This window comes from Rhea americana, unplaced genomic scaffold (assembly GCF_003343005.1).
Source record: "Rhea americana isolate MKP2758 unplaced genomic scaffold, rheAme1 scaffold_151, whole genome shotgun sequence".
NCBI classification, from domain to species: Eukaryota; Metazoa; Chordata; class Aves; order Rheiformes; family Rheidae; genus Rhea; species Rhea americana.
Window position 1 is genome coordinate 2,329,506 of NW_028185606.1, and position 21,688 is coordinate 2,351,193.

The following is a 21,688-nucleotide window of genomic DNA, read 5'->3' on the forward strand; positions in this document are numbered from 1 at the left end:
TTAGGGATACACAGGAACAGTTACTAGCTCTGACTTAGAGATGATGCCTAATARCTTCAGAGGAGCCATTAACATAATCACAAATAACTCCCATAAAAGGCTTCAGTTAAATTTGCTTTTTAGCCTACTTTATTGTAATTATAGCTCTCCCTTTTGCTCCAGTTAGTTAACTGGTTTTATGGCTGATTCTATCCTATTTATGTTAATGCAGCTCAAGGGAGCAGTTTTATTAGTTGTAAGTGGAGTCTTCTAAATGTCCTCTCCACTTAAATAAATATCTTTTAATTCAGAACAATTGGGGACCATCTTAACATGTTATTCCCTCCCCCCATCATGTTTTGTGTAATTTTTGTCAGGAATTTAGTCTTTTTTTTTTTGCTGCATCACTACTGGAGCAATCTCTTTTAGTGGTCTCCTTTTTTTTTTTTTTTTTTTTTTTTTAAGAGGACAGAATGAAAAATAACTCATTACAAAAGCAATCGTGAATTTAAGATGGTTTAAAAGGCAGTAACTTAATTTTAGCCTGATAGGAACTTACAAAGAAGTTTTACACAATCAGTATTGTATTTCAAGATTTCCACCATTTGTTATCACTTCAAGTTAGACCAATGCAAGCTGCCACACTACTGTTCCCATTTAGGATTCAGTTTTGAATAAGAGAAAAGCAGTAATAGTCCTGTTGTGAAGCTTCAGAGATGAGAAAATAAAGAACACCTCACATTCTTCTCAGAGAAATAACAGCTCTGTGTCAGGCTGAATAGCAAACYTTTGAGTATCTGTGACTATCACTTGGATTGTTTCAATTTGTGATGGTTCCAGCTTCAACTGAAATACGCAAGTACCCGAACAAAACCCGGGGGGGGAGGGGGATTTAAAAAAGGACAAAGTCGAGCTTATTTGGCTGGATACTGCCACATGTTTATTTAAGGAAACCAGAAGTGACTACCAACACACAGTATCTTTGCTCATTCACAGAAGAGATTTCTTTTAAAAACAAAGATCGACAAATTAATTGCAAAATTTCACCTAGACCTTAAGCTTGTGGTATCTCGTCACCGTATCCTTTCGCCAGTAAACAACCAGATTCCATCTCTGAACTAACAGCTACCTAGAGTGACTAAACATAAATCACTTGGTTAAGAACTGAAATTTAAGTAACAGTTTTGTAACTTAATTCCTTTCCCTTCTCGCTTGCTTCTACACAGAACTGTAAAACCAAAATTGATTGCCAAATTAAGTGTACTATCTGCAGTTCGAGTGTACCTCTCTAGCACTTTCTAGCTTGCTTACATTCATGCTGCATTTTATCATCTGAACAGAAACTCTCTTCAAGTTCTAGCCAGTCAAGTTTTAGGAATGATAGTCCATTTTATATTAAGCTTATATTCAGAAATGCTTAAGACTTTTGGCCCCATCCACTATTCCGGATTCTGTGCTAGCAATTTGAATAAGACTTTACAAAGATTTGAGGGTAGTCACAGTGCCACAGTGTAAAAGTGGATGTGAACATAAAAGCAAGAAACTGTCCAGAGACTTTCCCATGCTAATGGTACCTTGGCCACACACACTGCAGTGGCAAGTTCTGCTATGCAATTCTAAAATGTCTCCACAAATTATAGTAGCTGACAACTCAGATTTTCAAAACCCAGTTCTGTAAGTAGTACTAGCTTACTTGAATAGGTATAGCTTTAAGTCTTTAAAATCATGATTTCAAAACAGTGATTTTCATTAGTCAGCCGCACAAGGAGCGGGACAGTCTTTTGCGAATGTGGCAGTAACTCCAGATTTACTATCTTCCAGAATCTCACCATCTCCTGCTTTGCCATCTACAGCAGCTTGAACATGGTCTCCTACCTGGGGATCTTCGGTTCGATGGACAGGGCCTTCTGCCTGCCCCCCGGTGTACGTGGGAGTGCTGTACTTCACAAGGATAGTCTTAAATTGTGCCAGRGGTGCATTTGTGCGAACTCCCATAGGATCAAAATGGGTTCTACTTACTCTGTATCCAGCTTCAGAGAGATAGCTTAGGAACTTATTTAACCTGCAAAAGCCATTTAAAAGGGTGTTACTGCAAATAAGGCTGATTCGATGCAAGTTATATAGAAATCACCACAGTAATGTAACACTTTCTTAAACGAAAAACCTTACTTTGGCATGTTCATTCCTTTAATACTGTGCCTATGGATATTGTAGTAAAAAGCAGGATGCTCAGCACTGTTCTCACATTTTTGTCGTTTTGCTGTATTTCGAATCACTTCATTACTTTTTCTTTTTCCTAGACCACAAAGAACATGGTGAAACCAGTAAGCTCGGAACACCAAATACAAAAATAGCCACATTGCAACTATACCTTTCTATCTGTTTTCCTAAGTTTAATTTTGTAGAGTTAAAATCTGGCCTGAATTTAATTAACACACCATTTTCAGTAGTAACAACTGAACTTAAGTACACTGCATGAAGTATTACTGTGTTGCCTTCACTCAGTAAGAAAGTAACTCTTGAGTACAAATATTAAGTGTGTCTATATATATGTACATGTATATGTATACACACACACACAACACAGAGTGAACACTAAGGAAGAATTTAACATGAAAGTGCTAGGGTTGCACCAAAACCGATCTGCTTACCATGTACCAAGTAGGATTCTGCTGAAGTATCTGGTGTTTTGATGTATACACCACACTCTTCTAAAATACAATGAAAAGTAAAAATTAAGTTTACCGTAGGATAGTAAAATGACAAAATACCCTATTTAAACAGGAAGAACTAACTCCACATTCCAGATCTAAAGAAGTACAGTCAAAGGCATGGGTAACTTTTACTTACTAACTCACTAGTTTTAATCTACTCAAAATATGTTTTGATTTTAATCTATTTCAATTTACTAGAGCCACTCCTCAGAGAACACACAGCATGATAGCTGGAGATCTCTTTTCCTAACAGCAAGGACTTTCCGGTCAGGATCAGGACGCCCTGCAGAACTAACRGACACTTTCTATTTCTAGTTCCTTCAGTGACTCTGTGGGATTTTAATGGCAGTCAGCATGTCTGCATTTTTTTTATTGAAAGACCTGCCATACTGATTAAAGATGTTTAAATCCAGCATTCTGCATCTCGCAGACCCCACTATATTTACAGCATTCAGGGTCATCTGATGGGATGTGACAATTCCTGTACTGCATACAAAGCAATAATGATTTTCTTGTCTTTAAGTATACATTGCTGTTGCTGGCACTGAGTCAGCAAGGAGAAGCAAATCTCTAAGACACCACAGTTATTTTTTTTTGTGAACAGTWAAGTTTGCCATTTGTCCTACCTTGTTTGTTCTCATCAATAGAACTGTGGACAGAAAACTGCTTTAAAGTTGTGCACTCTGCTTCACAAACTATTGTCTTCAAAAGTGGCTGAGTTTCCTCTAAACCATACTGAACAGCCTCAAATAGCATCCGTCTGAGAAATCCAGTGTTAAAAAGAGATCCTGACCTACGAAATATAAGAGAACAGTGAAAATTCACTACTTTTGATTAAATATAATAATTAAAGCAAAAGGTTACTTAAAAAAAATCTCTCACACAAGTGGACTGGCAATCAGATTATATGGCGCACAAGCGTTGCATCAACACGATTGTGCTTGTACCTTAATGACATACAATTGCTTTGTGTCCAGCAGTAGTATGAATTTAGGAGGGTRTTCACTAGAATTCCCTAATTCCTCCCAGTTGCTAGATATACACTTCGTAGAGTTAAAATATTCAGCAGACCTGCGTTTTTATTATATGATTGACTAGATGATCTCCAGCAGTCCCTTCTGCCCTGAATTAACCTATGGTTCTCTATTGTGTTGTGCACATACCATAGAGGCCCGAGAACTACTGCTGTCTTCCCAGGCATACTGCCGTAACAGTCACAAGGTAGCTGCTGGTAAGGGTTTTCTGCAACAGAAAAACAGAATTTAAGTTATTTTGAAATACAGTCCATAATGCTTACTTCATTAAACAGAGATGATACAGATATGAAATAGCAGCTCACTTTATATGGAGGTATTTAAAAGGGAAAGTGACATCAAAAATGTGACCCCACACAACTCTGTCAAACAGTGCTTATGACAATTCAGTGAGCGATGAAAATCTCCTATCACTGTTAAATCAACATTAAACAAACAAACAAAAAAAATGCAGCTAGCCACACCAGTTTTTATGTATCTTGGTAGACTTCAAGTAACAAGGAGATTATCAGCCTTCTATAATTATGTAAGTGYATCTCCAGTACAACAATAGATATCAATAAAAAAGAAAATCCAGAAAGCATCAGTCAGTTACATACACAAAATACAGCCCAGCTCTGAATTTCCTAAGCCCTAAGTCAGCTCCCTCGTGTATATGTAAGACATGAAGTAAACAATTCATTTACTAATTAATCATAACACTGCTCTGATCTGTTACTAATTTCTGTTATTAAAATACAAGACTGACTCTTTTTAGTAAGTTCATTACATGTTCTTGCACGTGACTTTCTTCCTTTCATATGCATTCATACTACCATCTGGCTAGCAGTTACCTCGTAGTAGAGACAGGAGACAAAAATTAAGCTAACTAATGTATAGACACAATCATGCAGAGTCAGCTTTTAACCTAGAAGCTGCCTTGATTAATTTGAGGGGAAGAGCATACTGTTTAAGGTATACTACATTATAAAGTAGCTGAAATTAACTGAGAGGCAGAAGAACTCACAGTGAATATAAACTGTTCTCCACAAAAATTTAATAAAATCTCTTGGTTCTTGTTTATTCTTCYGAATTGGTAAAAATGACTTAACCCAATGGAGTGAACGTATACAGTTTAATTTCCACAAGGAAGTCAGGAATAAAAGTACACAGATATATTAAAAAAGTGAATACTATGAAAATCTGAAGTTGCTGGTACCAAGCAGAAAAGGGAGCTCAACAGTTCTCACGTACATGGCATAAGTTATAAATCTGATTTAAGAAAACATGCATTGCAGCACTTGCAGGAATTTACAAAACAGAACACAGTAAACACCTAAGAAAAGATCTCTAGAATAACAATATGACATGTAAGTCTATCAAGCCACCACTGTAGGGAGGAAAAGAATGATAATCAAGATTGCACCATTCTTCAGCCCTTTATGGAAAGGGGGAATCCAAGGGCACATCGGGCATCAAGGCAGCTTCAGCAGCCACCTCTAGGGGGAGTTCAGAATTTGTTCCCAGACAAGAACATACATTTATAGTGGAATGCGCCTGGACAACTAATCCAATCCGTTACCTTTAATGGATATTGTTATATTAGAAATACCTGCGCCACTTCATACATACAATTACTCTTGCACTAAATGAAGTACTGCTTTAGTAAGCAGAGGTAAACAAGGCCTAAACAACCATAAAAACAGATGTATAGGAATCAGACCTTCTATAAAGTGCAAAAGAAAATCAATTTACCTTCTAACATATTACTCTCTCTCTGAAAAATTCTCTCTTCACACCACTGGCAATGGATGAGATACTTAATTTTCTTTGCTGAATCATCTGCAGGAGATGGTCCCCTCAAAACTCTGACCACGACTAGAACAAAATGTTCTAGAGCTACTGCAAGTAAAACTTCAATGCCTTTGTTACAACGAGCTGCAGCTCTATGAAAGAAAGAAAGAAAAGAAATTTCTACTGAATTCTGCAGACTAACATTTCCACAAATACTTGAACCTGCTGAAAAATTCTTGAGATCATCCACTTTTCTAGAAAGAGATACTGAAGATTTGAAAAAGTGATCAGGAACAGATATTGTTTCCTAAATACCTTGTTTTGTTTTCTTCCTATAAGGTTAAGAAAGCCGTATTTTTACATTTTATCATGTCTAGGAATATTATTCCATCCTCTGCATCATCTTCCTAACTAGATACCTACCTATTGCCAGAACATTATAACAAAAATATAAACAAGCCGCACGGAAATTWAGTAGAAATTTTGACGGACACACACAATATTAAATCATCAATGAGGACTACAGGAATATGTGAGCAGTTCCTGAATAGGTAAGCATTGACAGGGAAGAATTCTTTAACAGAGTTGGAACATGTAACCTAACAGGCAATTAAAATTTCACTTAAAACAGCTAAAGAGAAATTCGGCAATATCATCTCAGGTCATGATACAGTTTCACAGAAAAGTTATGTTAAATTAGAGACAGCATATCCATATTTCAAAATATTCTGCAGGAAACAATCTAACATACGCAAAGAGATAGTGAAGAAAAATCTAAACATCTCAGGTCAGTATTTTCATCCTGGTATGCTGAAAACCTCTGTGCACTCAATACTTTCCCCATCTTTCCCCAATAGCTGTCCCATCCTCTTGCCTCTATCTTTTTTCCTCAGAACCAAATTTTTCAGTCTTCAGTTATTACCGAACTGAAAATACCTATATGCAAAAGACTAATTTCACAAGCTAATACTGCAGACACTATGTTGAACTTAAAAGGTAATTTTTTTTTAACTATAAAACATCAGCTGTAAAATTACTTAGCACAGTTACATTTAACATTTAAACCTTAAGTATCTGAAGTGAATATTATTTTCTATTAAAGCAAGTCTAACTGTAATGCCCAGTTAGAAGCCTCTCAAGCAATTTCACCAACTTTCACAAAGTTCATCAGCACTATAATGACCATAAAGTGACAGAGGAGTAAGAGAATTTTCAGACATGCCAGTATGGATATTACTTTGTATACTACTTCCAAAACAGTAACACATGTCAGCCCCAAAACAAGACATCACACATTTTATCTATGCATTTTCACCTTGCTTATCTTAAAGTTTATATTGTCCTACAACAACATGCATAAAACAAAGCATGAAGATTGTGTTGAGAAGTCTGGCTTTTAGAACTAAGGAATTTTGGAACCTGAACATGCACAACCTACAGCAGCAGTCTAAGTTTTGTACTACTACTAATCTTCTACCAGAATTTGAGCTGAGTTGTTAAAACAGTACCTTGCCACGGCAGCAATTACTATTCTGGCTGCCAGTTCCTTGTAGTACTCTGTTCTGACGATGTTACATCCATAATGACGCAGGGCAACATTTTGGGCCTTTGCATACAGAGAACTGATGTCTGTGGATGTCAACGACACTATTCCAAGATTTCTTACATTACTAAAGGCAGAATCCAGATAATTCACAGAAGTTCCAAATGGGTCCAAATGTCTAAAAAACAAAACAAAAGTCGCACACTATATCTAAAGATGCCCAACAATTTAGTTTTTAATCTGAAGATGCCACTATTTTAAAATTGTTATCTATGCCAATATTTAAAACAGATTAAGAAAAATTACATCTCTCATGGATGACTTCAGAATACTGGAGGATAAAGTGTCAAGTTGAAAGAGTCAACATAGCATCATACTGGAAAACGCACATCAACACAAAGCCAGCAAAGTATTTCTTTGCTTTGACCCTGTTCATTGTTAAAAGAATATTGGCCTGATACTTACCTTTATCTGCAAAAGGTGAGAACTGAGAAACTTTTAAGAACAAAAATATTTCCAAATGTAGGCATTCTAGTTAATGTACAGATCAGCATGATTTTCAGCCTGAATGCCTGCTGTTTGATTTGCTTAGATCAGGATGTTAGCCAATGCAAGAAATCCAATCATTTATTTTAATGTCTGTATAGGTTTGAACGTACGCATTTATAAATCCAACTTTAAGGTAGTAGGCTACCTCATCTGTAAATGAATATGCTGCAAAATGGATTAAAATAAATGATCCAATAAAAATGAAGTCCTACACATATACATGCACAGGTATGAATTTTAAACTGATTAAAAGTTGTAAGAAAAAAAATTATAAACTTGACACTTTAATCAAACAGGCAATGAATTACACGAAAAATAGTTTGGCTTAAAATTTTTCACACCCATTTATGTTCCATTCAGGATGTCAAAAAGACTAAATATTCTCCCACTGATTATTTCTAAAATATTTACATTAATGTTCAGTTTTCACACCATTCTGGCACAATACTCTTACATATAAAACAAATAAGTGATTGTAGGCCACTTCTTTCATTCTGTCTTTCCCAAATAATCATTAGGGTATTCAGTCATTATCAAAAAACACAAAAAGAAAAAACACAAAACTACTTCAACAGCAATGCTCAACACTTACATAAAATCAAATGATCTCAAATGCATTATAACATTAGCATCCATTTTTGTCACCTCTATGGTGCCAATATTCTCTTCTCCATCTTCTATAGCTTCATCAGTGTTGTCTTCCTTAGTGTCCATTATCACTTTCATTTTGTTTAAATGGCAATTTTCCTGAATCATTGTCACAGAATTTTCATTACAATCATTAATAGTAACCTTCACAGAACTTCTGAGATGCTTTGCCCATTGTAATCCCATTATACCTAAGGAAAGACACAATTAGAATTGTAACTCCATGACAGAATATGGTGTTGGTTTCTGGTCCACTAACCTCACCAAGGAAAAAAAAAATAATTCTTCTGAACGCTTATAATACAGAAGCGTGATGCAAATTTGTCTTGCTCCTGCAAGAATTGTACTGGCAAACCTCTGTGTCAGCATGGAGTCAAAAGGAAGTCTGTAACAGAATAGACAGTAGCCTATCTGCCACCTTCTTAAACTAGAGTTGGGGATATATAGAGAAAAGACCTGTAATTTTTGAAGCAAGCTAGACGCATTTTGCAGGAAAGCCTTTTGGCTTGCTTTAACGCTCCAGTGTAGCGGACAACTCCTGCGACAGACCATAGTAAAACCTCAAACATAAAAATAAATACTGTGAAGAATTTTAGGCTGCCTCTAAATGTTTACTGATGACTCCTGTAGTCAAGTCTGTGACTACATCATAGAAGTAGCATGAGATGCCAAAATAGGCTGCAGCTGCGAAAATCTGGCCTGATTGAGAACCACAGTAAACACATTATCAAGAATTTTTACACAAAATGCTGAGCAGTGACTGCTGTATCTCAACTAYGATCTTAGGTTTAGAATAACTGGTTGCCAATAAAGCCAACAGTTCACATTTCTTCAGACTTTTGCTCTAGACAATTATTAGACACAGACAGAAGTACTTTACATTTAATTCATACTCAGAATTTCTGTAACTGATTAGAGCTGTTTCTGTAAAAGAAACCCTCGATTCACCAGCATTTTACCACCAGAGGTTGCTTGCACAGCAAAATTCCACATCCATGAAGTCACAAGAGATCTGGACCTTGTATGCAAGTTTTGTGGCACGTGGCATTTCACAGGCATTAAAGTGAAAGTCTTTACATCAAAGACGTTGAAGTCTGTCTTTAAGATGACTTTGATTTTTTTAATTATTTATGGTCTTTTTAAACAGCCAAATTCCAGACTCTTCAAGGCTTTTTTGTCGTTGTTGTTGGTAAAAGCTAACGACTGCCTGTCTAAGGAAGAAAATAATTTTGTACGTCACTTTATTTTTGAATATGCAATGCCTGCTGCTACTGATTTTTGCTATCTCATATTATTGGATATTAGCTAAAGATTAAAGAACTTGTGTGTTTACCAGTGGCACCAAATGCATCCAAACATTCTATTGGTTTCCGTTCCTCAGATAGAACAGCTAATGCACAGAATATCAATTGCCTAGAAAACAAAAGAAGAGGTCATAAATAAGTTGAGAATATATTTTTTTCTTTTTTTTTTTATCACTTTATGCTTCTCTTGAATATATTACCTGAGCACTTAGTTAAAAATCTGTTAAACATAAGAATTGTAAATCAAAACCCTCAACTACCCTTGTAGTTTCATTCAAACAGTTAAGTTTACTTTTAAGCTCCTTTATGGATATGACCAGTGTTTCATACACCATCACACTCAGAGTAGAATATTTTAGAAGGTAAGATCTTGAATCAACTTCTCAGTTACTCAAATACTGGAAGAACTGATTAGCACTCCAAAGTAAATAGTATTTTTCTTCTTTTCTCAGCACAATCTCATATTACCCTATTAATGGTTCTGTCCAGAAAAGAATCTCCGAAATGACAGAGCAATTGAAGTCCATTGTTTCAAGGAACAGACCTTGCTCTTGTAGATAGAACCATAACAATGGCTGGAATGTCATTTCTCAGAGGCACATCTTAGCTTTCACAGACCTACCTGAGCTAGCTTTGAATCTGGGAGCTCAAATATTAACAGCAAAGCCATTGACAACATGAAAGGTCAGCATGGACTGAAGCCTCATCCTGTACTTTGGTGTCAATGCTCGTACTTTTCAATTGCAGTTTATGCAACGATTTAGGACTCTCCTAAAAAAGGACAGTGTTTCTTCCTTCACCTTTTTCAATGCAAACATGAGAACCAACCTGAGAGAATCTGACCCCTAAGAGAAAAAGGCCTGTATAAAAAAATTTCTAGGATATGAAAACCGTGTAATATAGATGTGTTATAGCCAAAGGAGAGGATGTAGTGTCCAGCTATAAAACTCTGTGGAGGTTCACAGAAAAGCCTCTGAAGAACACACAATGAAGCGAGACTCCAAGTGTGCTCCTCTTTTCAAACCCTGTTCTTCTGCAAAAACTACCCTATTACATAAAAATACTTAATTTCTTCAGACACAAGAATATTTCCCACATAACGTTCTTGGTTTTAAATATTATTCATTAGGAAGACAGTTTTCAGATGAGAAAATTTTCCAAATTAACAGAAATTATCTAAGCAGACAAATTAAAAGTCCATCCAAATGGAACTCTCTTACGTCAGTCATCTTGTTTTATTATTCAAATAATATTCCTCTGGCTCTAAGAACAAGAGGTTTATGGGGTAATTTTTCAAAATGTACGAGTGTTTTTCATTACAATCTCACAGCCCCTCTGGTGCATCCTCCCACTCCCTGTTCTCTTACCTGTTGAGTTTCATTTTAGGATTGAAGTAAGAATCAGTTTTCTGAGGTGTAGAGTAGTTGGGAAGCACTTGCACATCTGTGTCTGATTCTTTCAGCATTTCTTGAGAAGACTTGGGAGCCGGAGCTAAAAGAAATTAATTGCAGGGGAAGAAACCATCTAGTGAGAATTGAAATTAATTTTTGATTTCATTTGCCAAGTGTGCTAAATTTGCTCGCACATAACAAGAGTTCTGGTTCCACAGGCATTATGTAGTAATCCAACCAGCATGCATGAACCAATTAATTAATACGTGAAAAAAAAGAAGGCAACAAATTATCTTCTGTTCATAAAAGTAATGTATAGGGATCAAGTTCTACCACATTTTTCTTCCTTAAAGCATCAAATTTGTTTCTCAGCTGGACTCTCTTATCCAGCCAGATTTAGAAAAAGAAGTACCTGAGGCTTACCCCAAACACCTTTAGATAAACCAAAAAAAAATCCCAGGGAGGCTCAGGTCACTCCAGCATTTGAGAAACCATTTCTAACAAAAAGGAACTCTGTATTCTGTCTCTGGCACAAAGTATTGTTCTTCTAGATGACGGGTACTGAAAGAACACTCTGATTCTTAATTATATACAACATATGACAGAATCTAAATGAAGACAAACATTTGTTTTGCCTGTTTAAACACAATACCTTGCTAATTAATTAAAATCTACTAACACAGGCCTGAACATAATTCAATGAACTGTAAACATCTCAAAAACCTTGATCCAATATCCGTAAGTTATCAAATGGCTTCATGTAATGTATACAGATGGCACAAGCATAGTGACAATTTAAGCACTTTGTGTAAAATACTCTGTAGCAAATCAAACTTTCTTGATTTGACGGCTGTGAACACATGCTGTCATTCCTCCAGGCAATTTATGCTCAGTCTAACACTAGCAAAATTTACGCAAGAATGACCAGGAAGTTTTGGTTAGCTCTCAATTAGCTAGCTCTCACTGCACTGCTGGCCTTCTCTGCGCTGCTTTCAAATAGGCAGACAGCTTATCACTATCTCAGTGCACAGCTCTAACATTTGTTCCATGTTTATATGCCAAGTTTTGCTCAAGTGCCTCCGAAGTATTAAACACGTGATCTGTGAATTTCCCCTCTTCTCTAGAAGGAGATAACCCCATGCAAGTGCTTTATATAAGAAGTGACAAATGAGCCAGCCTCTACTAACAGCTCAGAAGGGGAAGTTGCAGATCAGATTACTTCACAACACACACTGTACTTTCAATCTCCAATATTTAAATTAAAAGGTGTGAAAACATACACAACTGTTGCTTCCTAGACATGATCTACAGACACGAGGCTATTACTCCTAAACTGCTGCAGACTGGCAACAGATTTAAGAATGAAGCATAACTCTGAACTCCCAGTCTCATCTTTACTACAATATACCTAGAACAATAAACCTGTACATCTCTACAGAGGCAGAGACAAAAAGGTCTGATTATTTTCTGACAGTGACCAGTTCATGCTTTAAGCAAAAAACCTTAACTCTTACATAACAGCTAATCAGTAACATGCTTTTTATTTGACAACCAGAAAACAGAGTAAGAGAGCAAAGGATTTGCGTACTGTATAGAGATTTACTCAAGACTTATTTAAGGACAGACAAAGCCAAATATATAGAGGCACRAAATACTCTATACAGGTCTTGTTTTATGGACACCATGCCCTCCATTCTTTTGGAAAGACGGGTTACATTTTCAAAATTAAGTTAACTGTGAAAGAGTATTACTTATCAGTAATAACAAGGTAACTGGTCAATACAGAGAGTAAATCACAACAGTCCTTCATAAAAAAAATCTGAAAAGCTATGGGCAGATTTCTCATTAGTAAATCTAAACATCTCATGTTTCTCATGCATATACCATAGTCATCCCATGCACTATATAGTATGAAAATATTCAGTGTTTTAGAGAAGAACCTACTTGTAATAAATCTTGATGCAGTTTCTCCTTTGTTTACATGACGATTAATATGCCCTACCATGTCAGTTCTTCGTGTGATAGTTGCTGAACAGATAATACAATGGTAATGGGCCCCCATCTTTGAAAATGTCTGTAAAATAAAGCAAGTGCAGTTTTAGACTATATTGAAGTAGAACTATACATTAATATAGACAGGTTTTAAGAAGTCATCTGTCTGTGCACATATAAATTTCTGAATCTACTGCCACAGAGACTGTAAACACTCATCTATTTATATATACAGAATCAGCATAGTGTAGCTATCTTGCCACTGATTCTCTGTAACCACTACCGATTCAGCTGTCTGCCAATACTCCACATATTCAACATGCAGGGAAGGAACTGAGAACCATTGTTTCCCAGTCTCCTTTTCTTCCACACAACATTGCTGTTTACTCCATACTGATCCTGGTTTACATGATCTATACAGATAGCGACAGGAAACAGATATGCAACTATATTCAACTACCCATCAAAGGCTTACATCAAAAACTAGTAGTTTGGACCAACAAGCTTTTGGTATCCCACACTGGATGACAAGACACGTTTTGAGACTGAAGTAGCAGTCTCCCCAAATCACCTGTTCCCCCCTATGGTGTGGAGTAACAAATATTTCTGTGATTCAGCATTTTTACCTGGTCTCCAACGAGGTTTGGCTTTACCAGACGACAAGGTAAGTGACAGATGCACATTCTGTACCCTGGAAAACAAACTAGTTGTCACATCACAGCACAGTAACTAAAGAGCGTATGTCTTTTACCACAAAGTCTTTGATTTAGGGTTTTCTTTTATTGCTTTTATAGCAAGGTCCACGAAGGCCTTTCAAGTGTTGCCACAAGACAGGAAACATTACCAACGTTCTGATAAAATTTCTCTGTGCAATGAGGATGAATGTATCAGCTAAGTACAGATTAGGAATTTTTGAACTACTCAAAAATCACTTACAGGCAATTCAGCACTAAAATGAAGCATACTGAACAACAGCTAGTACTTCAAACATTTAYGTAATACCTGAAGACTCCTCTAAGCTTTTTTTCCCCCCCACACAGTTGAAAGTAGCAGGAGAGGGGGAGATCCCCACTCCAAACCCCACACCTATTAATACATGCAAATCCATAATTAAAAAATCATCTGCTAGAATTTAACTTCAATATTGCCCATCTTCTCATTAATCATTTTATTTCCTATAAATCCAGGTATCCAGTTTGTTTAAAACATATACTGCTCATTCTCTTCTTTATTTTAATGCAAAGTTTTTAAATGCATCTTATAAATCAATTATAGTATTTGGTTATATAAAAGACATGCCTACTGAATACCACTATTAAACAAACACTGGAAGTAATTCTCCCCAGAAAAAAAAAATAGAGAAAACACTGAATTTATTAATTAATTAAATTCTACAAAGTAGAATTTGTATTAATTTTCATTCTATACATATTTCTGATTTTATAATCATTTTCACAGCATGCTAAGATTTTTTTTTTTAAATGAGAAAATGTTCAACTGGAACTATTTTGGCATTCCGAAAAATACAGATTGATTTTACATTTATACTTTACATCCCAAACCAAAATTCATTTTGCCAAAATTCGATTCTAGTTCAGAGCTGGTATCAAGACACATGAAACTCACACTTACGTCAAGAGAAATTTTAAAGACGAAACACAGAACAATGCCCTACATTCCACAATTTCACACTGTACTTACTATTCAAATATGATTGCCTTTACCTTCAAATTCAACCGAAATTTTCCAGTGTAAATTCTGGAGGTGACGATGGAGTTTATGGTTATAGCAAGCTTTGAATTTCTCCTCAGGACATAATGGACAGGGCCTCTTCTCAGCTGAAAACGTAAACAAAAAATATGAGAAACATACAAGATGCAGCAAGCAGACACGTTAAGAGAAATACCTGCTGCTATGAATATTTGTTACTAACTACACATAAAACTATTTTGGCGGGGGGGGGGAAGGAACTCCCCAGGCTACATTTTATTACAGGTATTCAGAAGTTGAAATAAATGGGATTATCTGTGCTTTCTGGTCCATGGAATGAACAAAAAAGTATTACTTTAAAAATAATCAACTTCTACAAATGTTAGGGTTGTTTTTTTAACTTCTTAACTAGAGTCACGTGATGGAAATACAACTCCTGAAGAGTACTGCAGAACAGAACATTATTGAAAAAGTCTTAGAGAATTACAATGTTTCAGAAAAACAACAAAAATTGAAGATATTAAAAAAAGTGTTTTTCTTCCTCCTGAATGTTGGAACAAGCTCTCAGCTAAAACAAGCACCTAGTATCTTTTTAAACTGTGGGGGAGGGAAGATGCTTTGTTATTCTCTGTTAAAATGCTAAAAAGAACTTTTTTTTCTTTGTGGAAATGTTACCTCAGGGGTAAAAAAAAAACAAAAAAAAAACACTTTTTTTTTGCATCAGAGACACCTGAAGCATGTTAAGTATTATCCTAAATAAAATCTAGCCATCAGGAGACACATGTTGTACAGCTGTGCTCAGGAATCACATACTAGAGCAGGCATACATCTGCTGCTGGGTCTAATACCGGATGCCAGACAATCTCTTGGGTACAACCGAGCAGAAAGACTTACATGTTTGAATCGTACAGGATGAATACTGAAACATGCCACATAACATGGGCAGCCTCCAATATAATAAAAACAGTATTTTATTTCCAGATTCATAACAGTAATATGATGCAAATGTAAAGCTTTCAACTCTATTTCAATGTATCCAAGGTGACAGACAAAATTATTTATGATCATTTATATTATAATCACGTTAGACTTGCACAAGAGTAAGGTTTCCTGACTCTGTTATGACCTTTGTGATTACTACTTGTCAATGCAGAGTCTCTTGCCACTGAAGCGAGCAGAGATGCAGCCTACAGCTAACCAAATCATCAGTAACTCATCAGTGTTCTCTAATTTTGATCAGACTATTATTGCCATATGATTTACTGAGTATCAGATAAACAAGATGATGGTAATACAAGTCAGTCCAAGAACAGAAAACACAGAAGTATGTAACATCCATGACAGAAGGACAAAAAAAACCCAACTAAACAAAAAAAGTTGAGAATAACTGAACTGAATGAGCTTCTTCTCACTACAATAGCTTCACATGTGACTCGGTTCAAGATCAGACGAAGCTGATCAAACACCACCAGAAAAACCTCAAAAACCAAAACAATCCCCCCAACACACCTAAGAGGTACTTATGACCTATCTCATCATTTAACATGTAACATATAACCCTCTGTTTAAGTTTTATTCTTGGTGTATTTGTTAGTCGTAAAATTAAACAAACAGAGGTAGGCTACTATTCCCATCAGTAGCCACTCCAGAAGATGATTAAGGCACAAGAGCTGTTTGATGTAGCAGCTGTGCATCCTGGTGCTTGTATTTTTCTTGATTTGAGAATTAAAGCTAGTTTCAGTCGTGAGATGTGTTAAACTACATGCTTTTATCAACAATACATACATACRTATCATCAGAGAGAAACTGAGTTGCAAAGAAAGTGATTTGCACTCTTACAACAATATTTCACTATCTGTCAGAAACAATGAATACAGACAAAAAGGAAAATAAAACATCCAAAACAGAGGATATCTTTGTTCAAACTGAGATTAGAAAAAAATTGCATGTAACTCTCAGTAAAGATAACAATTAGCTTCCCTGTTATCGTGACACTGAAGTAAAATAAGATTAAACTGTTGACATACAGCTAGAACCAACATTTTGCTGATCCATGCACACTGCCACATTAGAAAAGCTGTAATGCAGAGGGAAAAGAGGAGGAATCATTAAGGCCTTGACTCCACTGAGTAAAGTACAACATTTGAAAAATGAGAGAATGAAATCATAAAGCTATTCTTTATGAAATCCCTAACTAGCTTCAGAAATGAAAAAAAAAAAGTATTTTAAAAATAAAAAACAAGAAAGAATGTAATACCTGTAACGTGAAGATCTCTGTTCTGGGATACTCCTAAGGTAAACTCACCTTCGTTCAGATCAGCTAGTTTCTCTAGATCGGCAAGCTGTCTTTGAATTGAAATATGTCTCTCTGAAAGTCAGAGATATTTACAAGTTAAACATACTCAATTAAAAATGTATTTTTACTTTACTGCTATTTTTCTATCAATCATTTCAAATCTAATACTCATACCAGTTTGTGTCCTTTAACTTCCAATATGAATCTGTTAAAATGAGTAACTTACAAAGTTAATCCCAAAAATGGTTCCTTAGTATGATCCAGATATTTGTACTTGCTTTTTAATTCTGATACACATCCAATTTTTCAGAATGGAAAAATTTTCACTTGAAAAAACAAGCTGGAAAGAGCAACTTGCATACCATTTACTCCTGATTTTAYGGCATGGCATTCTTATTTAATGTAGATTATAAACAAAGCAGTATAAAAGCATTCTATGAACTATTTTGTAAAACTAAAATAACAGCTAGAACCAAACCAATTAGAAGTACCAATTATTCAATGTATTGCCAGGACGCATTCAATTCTTCTAGCTTTTTCTTGGCAAGGTGTTTAATAACCTCAAAATTAGCTCCCAATTTTTCAACTTATAAGTCTGTGAAAACAGTGTAGAATTTGCTAGAAAACAAGAGAACTAGCTTATCCAACAAATCTCTTGTTGGTTTTGGCACACAGAACATCCTAATTTATAGCAATACCAGTATTCTGTAGTGGTATTAAACCTTAACATTTTCTTTAGTCTTCCTATTTTTTTATGTTAAACTAAGATATCAATTGATCAATGTGTTCAAGATACAGAAGCAAGTTTTAAATCTAGTGTTAAAAGGAATTCCTCACTCCTAATTTCTGCACTCATTATAACAGACTTTCTCTGCTCACAAGTACTTATCTACATTGAAAGATTCATAGTAGTACTTTTAACTTTAGGACTTGATACATATCATGCCTCATCCAACATATTTTCTTTTATGTCGCTGTATTTGGGGCAAGTTCCAAAGTGATTTCTGGGATGTTAGCAAGGAGAAACTGGCATTTCATTGGAAAGACGTATTTCATAGAATTGGTAAGGTTGGAACGGACCTCTGGAGGTCATCTAGTCCAACCCTCAAATTTCTAACATCTAAGGAAAATAGTTTTTTCAGACTCGCAGGAAAAAAAAACTATCTGTGGAATTAGATGTGCTGAAAATGAGATTTCACACATTCCCTTCACCACTACTCTTCCCCACTAYTTTCCTCTTTTCTTCTCCTTTCCCCAAGAATGTAACATAAAGATTCTTATAGTTTATTAACAAACCTCTTGGAGAATCAGATGATACATCCAAAACGTTACTGTCAGATTCTCTTACGGATTCCTCTTCAGCTCCTTTTTCTTTGGTTTCTGCTTCTGACTCAGTAACTTCCATGTCCAGTTTGCTGCCTCCCCCAGAGATAACTATGCCATCTTAAAAAAAAAAAAAAAAAGTTTTGTTGATACACTATCTGAATTATACAACTATGTTCATTTGCTTCCAATAATTTGGTGCTTCTAAGAAGTAACATGGGTTGCAACAATTTTGTAGGAAAAACATTGTTTAATCAATTTCAAGGAATAATTTCAAACCAATTATTACTCATTCTTGCAAACCACTGCGAAATAATGCTATCCTCAGGGCTATTCTCAGCCCTGGTGAGGCTTCATCTTGAGTACTGCATCCAGTTGTGGGCTCCCCAGTCCAAGRGAGACATGGAGCTACTGGAGAGAGTCCAGTGCAGGGCTACAAAGATGATCAGGGGGCTGGAGCACCTGCCCTGTGAGGAACGGCTGTGAGAGCTGGGCCTCTTCAGCCTGGGGAAGAGAAGACTGAGGGGGGATCTTATCAATGTGTATAAGTATCTGAAGGGAGGGTGTCAAGGGGAAAAGGACAAACTCTTTTCAGTTGTCCCGTGTGACAGGACAAGAGGCAATGGGCAGAAATTGAAGCACAGGAAGTTCCGCCTGACTGTGAGGGGGAATTTCTTCCCTGTGAGAGTGACGGAGCACTGGACCAGGTTGCCCAGAGAGGTTGTGGAGTCTCCTTCTCTGGAGATTTTCAAGGCTTGCTTGGCTGCAACCCTGTCTAACATGCTGTAGAGCCCCCTGTCAAACATGCTTGAGCAGGGGGGTTGGACTAAATGATCTCCAGAGGTTCATTCCCACCTTACTGATTCTATCATTCTATCCTGGACAGAAGGAACTACTCATCCATCTGTATTATCAGATCTGTTAGCGTTAACAGAACAATATTTGTATGTTATCTTCTGGCAAAATRCAGCACCAGCAACAGAAAGCAGGCAAGTCGGAAGTGTAAATACATTTAACAATGTACTAGTGCCTAACAGCGTGTAAAAACARAAGTTTCAAACTGGTTATGAAAAAGCTGAACAAGCTGGAGAAGGAAGCAAGTAAAGAGGGGGACAGCACTTGTTAATTAATTATTTGGAGTACTAAAGACAAGCGCTTACTGAAGAATTTCAAATGGACTCTCAGAGGCTGAGTGATTGGGCAATAAAATCAAAGAACTGAAGTAAAGCAGTGGCCTTGGGGAAGAAAAAAATCCTTATTTCACATATAAATGGATAATACAACCTTCAGGTTTTATAACACAGTTTTATGGAAGCCACAGAAAAATCCTTACTAGGGGTCAAGTCCCTCTCCCCACAAGCAGTTGAAAGTTATGGAATAGTTATGGAACAGCTTCTGCCGGAGAAGCAATGGAATAGGCTAAGACTTTTCAGCCTCGACAGGACAGACACATATACAATTATGAGTGGCACAGAGTGCACCAAGATCAAACATTCACTTTCTACTCCAAYAAAAAAAGCCTAACACACACTCAAAACAAAGTTCTCTACACAACCTGCTGATAAGCTACAGACTTCTCTGTCACATGCTGCTGTGGATGCTGGAAGGCTACAGAGCTAAAATGACAATTTTACAGAAAAGAGAAATCTACTAAGGGCTTTTACATACAAAAATGCCTTCAACTCAAGAAAAACATGAGCTACAAATTGTTTTGTGTCTAAAGATATTTCTGAAGGATGTATTAAYATATGTCATTATAATCTTCCCTAGCTGTTTACTTTTGGCCACCACTGAAGACAGGATAAGGAATGGATCTTACAGCAGTTCTTACATTCTCCTRGGTTTTGGTTTTTCTTCATTTTTTTTTAGACATTGCAGTTTGATACAAATACCGTTTAAAAGAAATACAATGACAAGGGCATGGAAGGGCAATCTGTAGATAGAGATCTAAGAAATTTTTTATATAAAAAGACCAAAGAAGCATAAAGTGAAATTATTCTAACTTAAAATATATCAAGACCAGCATGCTATTCGTAAAAGTATTGATATATTCCTCATACATCTATTTCTAGTCAAAAATTCACCTGAGACAGACTTTTTCTCCTTGCCTGCTTCTCAACTCATAGTTACAAGATACCTGGTGATAGTTTCTTACATTGTTTATTAATAAAAAGAGAAAAAGAAATAAAGAAAGAAAGGGGTTTTTGGTAACAAATATATAAGAAGAACAAGGATGAATAGGACTAGGTGTGCTCTGTGAAAACTAGTAATATTGTAAAAAATGCAGCGACTTGAAGCCAAGATAGCTGACTGAGCCCTGACAATAAATATACAGGTTAAAATGGCTAAAAAGGAGTCTGTATGTGAATGTATGGATATATATATACACACATATATATATATATAGCGTTTCTATATAAAAATTTGTACAAATATGCGTGTATATATATTTTACATATACACACACATATGTAGTTTATATAAATATCTGCCTAAGAAAAATAAAAGCTTGCACTGAATAGTTAAGAAAAGCACAGTGTCATTTTAATACTGAAGCAGGACTGCACCATTCCCACCATGAATTATTGATTTTGTGCAAACATAATAAAATAATGCCTGAGAGTCAAAAACAGGCTTTTTTTTTTTTTTTTTTTTTTTAGTTAAAAGTTAAGTTAATTTCAACTGTAAGACTACAATAGCGAATGACTAGCATCAATGCCATGGCTGGCTCTGTTGGACATTTGGGAAGGGCACCAAAGCTGTTGCTCTTAAATACAGACGGAAAACACCACGGATGCGCRGGAGAGAGACTGTATAACACCTCCCCCCGACCGCGAACGACAGGCCCTGGCTTGCAGAACGGTCTTTTAGACTGCACTCGAAACGATTAAAAGATCACAAAAATAGCTTCAAAGGGAAGCACGGAAAAGCAGCACTTTGTAGCAAAGCTTGGGACACGACACAGGTTCTGGCCAAGGCGGTTCGGAATCCCGCGCCCGTGAAGCCCGAGGGAGGGGAAGGAGCGGCGCAGAGGCGCAGCCCCGACCCCAGCGACGCCGCGGCCGCCTCGCACGTGGAGCGCTACCGGCCCACGCCGGCCGCCTTTCGCGCCCCGCCGGTAAAACGGAGAGCTGGCCGCCCCTCGTAGGGGTTTCGCAGCGTAAAAGGCGGGGGGGAAGGAGACGGCGCGAAGCAGATCCCAGGCGTCGGGGCTTCAGTTCGGATCAGAGGCCCCTTTCCCTCCTGCAGGGCAGCTGGAGCCTAACGCGGGCCGGGCCGCATGGCGAGGCGAGGCGCGGGGGGAGGGGGCGGCGGCCGCCCTCGGCACCTCCCGGCCGCGGGGGCCCGCGCAGCGTCGCCGAGGAAGCGCCGGCGGCGCAGGGCGGACGCCAAAGGTAGCCCGGCGGCCGCGCCCGCCTCCCCCCCAGCGCC

General features: G+C 37.0%; 1 protein-coding gene across 2 annotated transcripts; it reads right to left on the reverse strand.

The window, feature by feature from the left end:
• Window positions 1-893: 893 nt before the first annotated feature.
• TRMT1L (tRNA methyltransferase 1L) lies at window positions 894-18,370 on the reverse strand. 2 transcript variants are annotated; one of them, XM_085299688.1, is made up of 15 exons: window positions 18,230-18,370; window positions 16,943-17,005; window positions 14,652-14,765; window positions 13,554-13,618; window positions 12,880-13,009; window positions 10,912-11,035; window positions 9,574-9,653; window positions 8,185-8,431; window positions 7,009-7,221; window positions 5,462-5,652; window positions 3,857-3,935; window positions 3,320-3,486; window positions 2,631-2,690; window positions 2,149-2,275; window positions 894-2,041 (listed from the first exon to the last, which is right to left on the reverse strand). In XM_085299688.1, exons 1-15 carry the CDS (start codon window positions 18,336-18,338, stop codon window positions 1,729-1,731), a joined length of 2,082 nt encoding a protein of 693 aa, XP_085155814.1. In that variant the 5' UTR covers window positions 18,339-18,370; the 3' UTR covers window positions 894-1,728. The 2 variants fall into 2 exon arrangements, with proteins under 2 accessions (XP_085155814.1, XP_085155813.1); XM_085299687.1 differs by having other exon boundaries at window positions 16,895-17,005.
• Window positions 18,371-21,688: the final 3,318 nt, after the last annotated feature.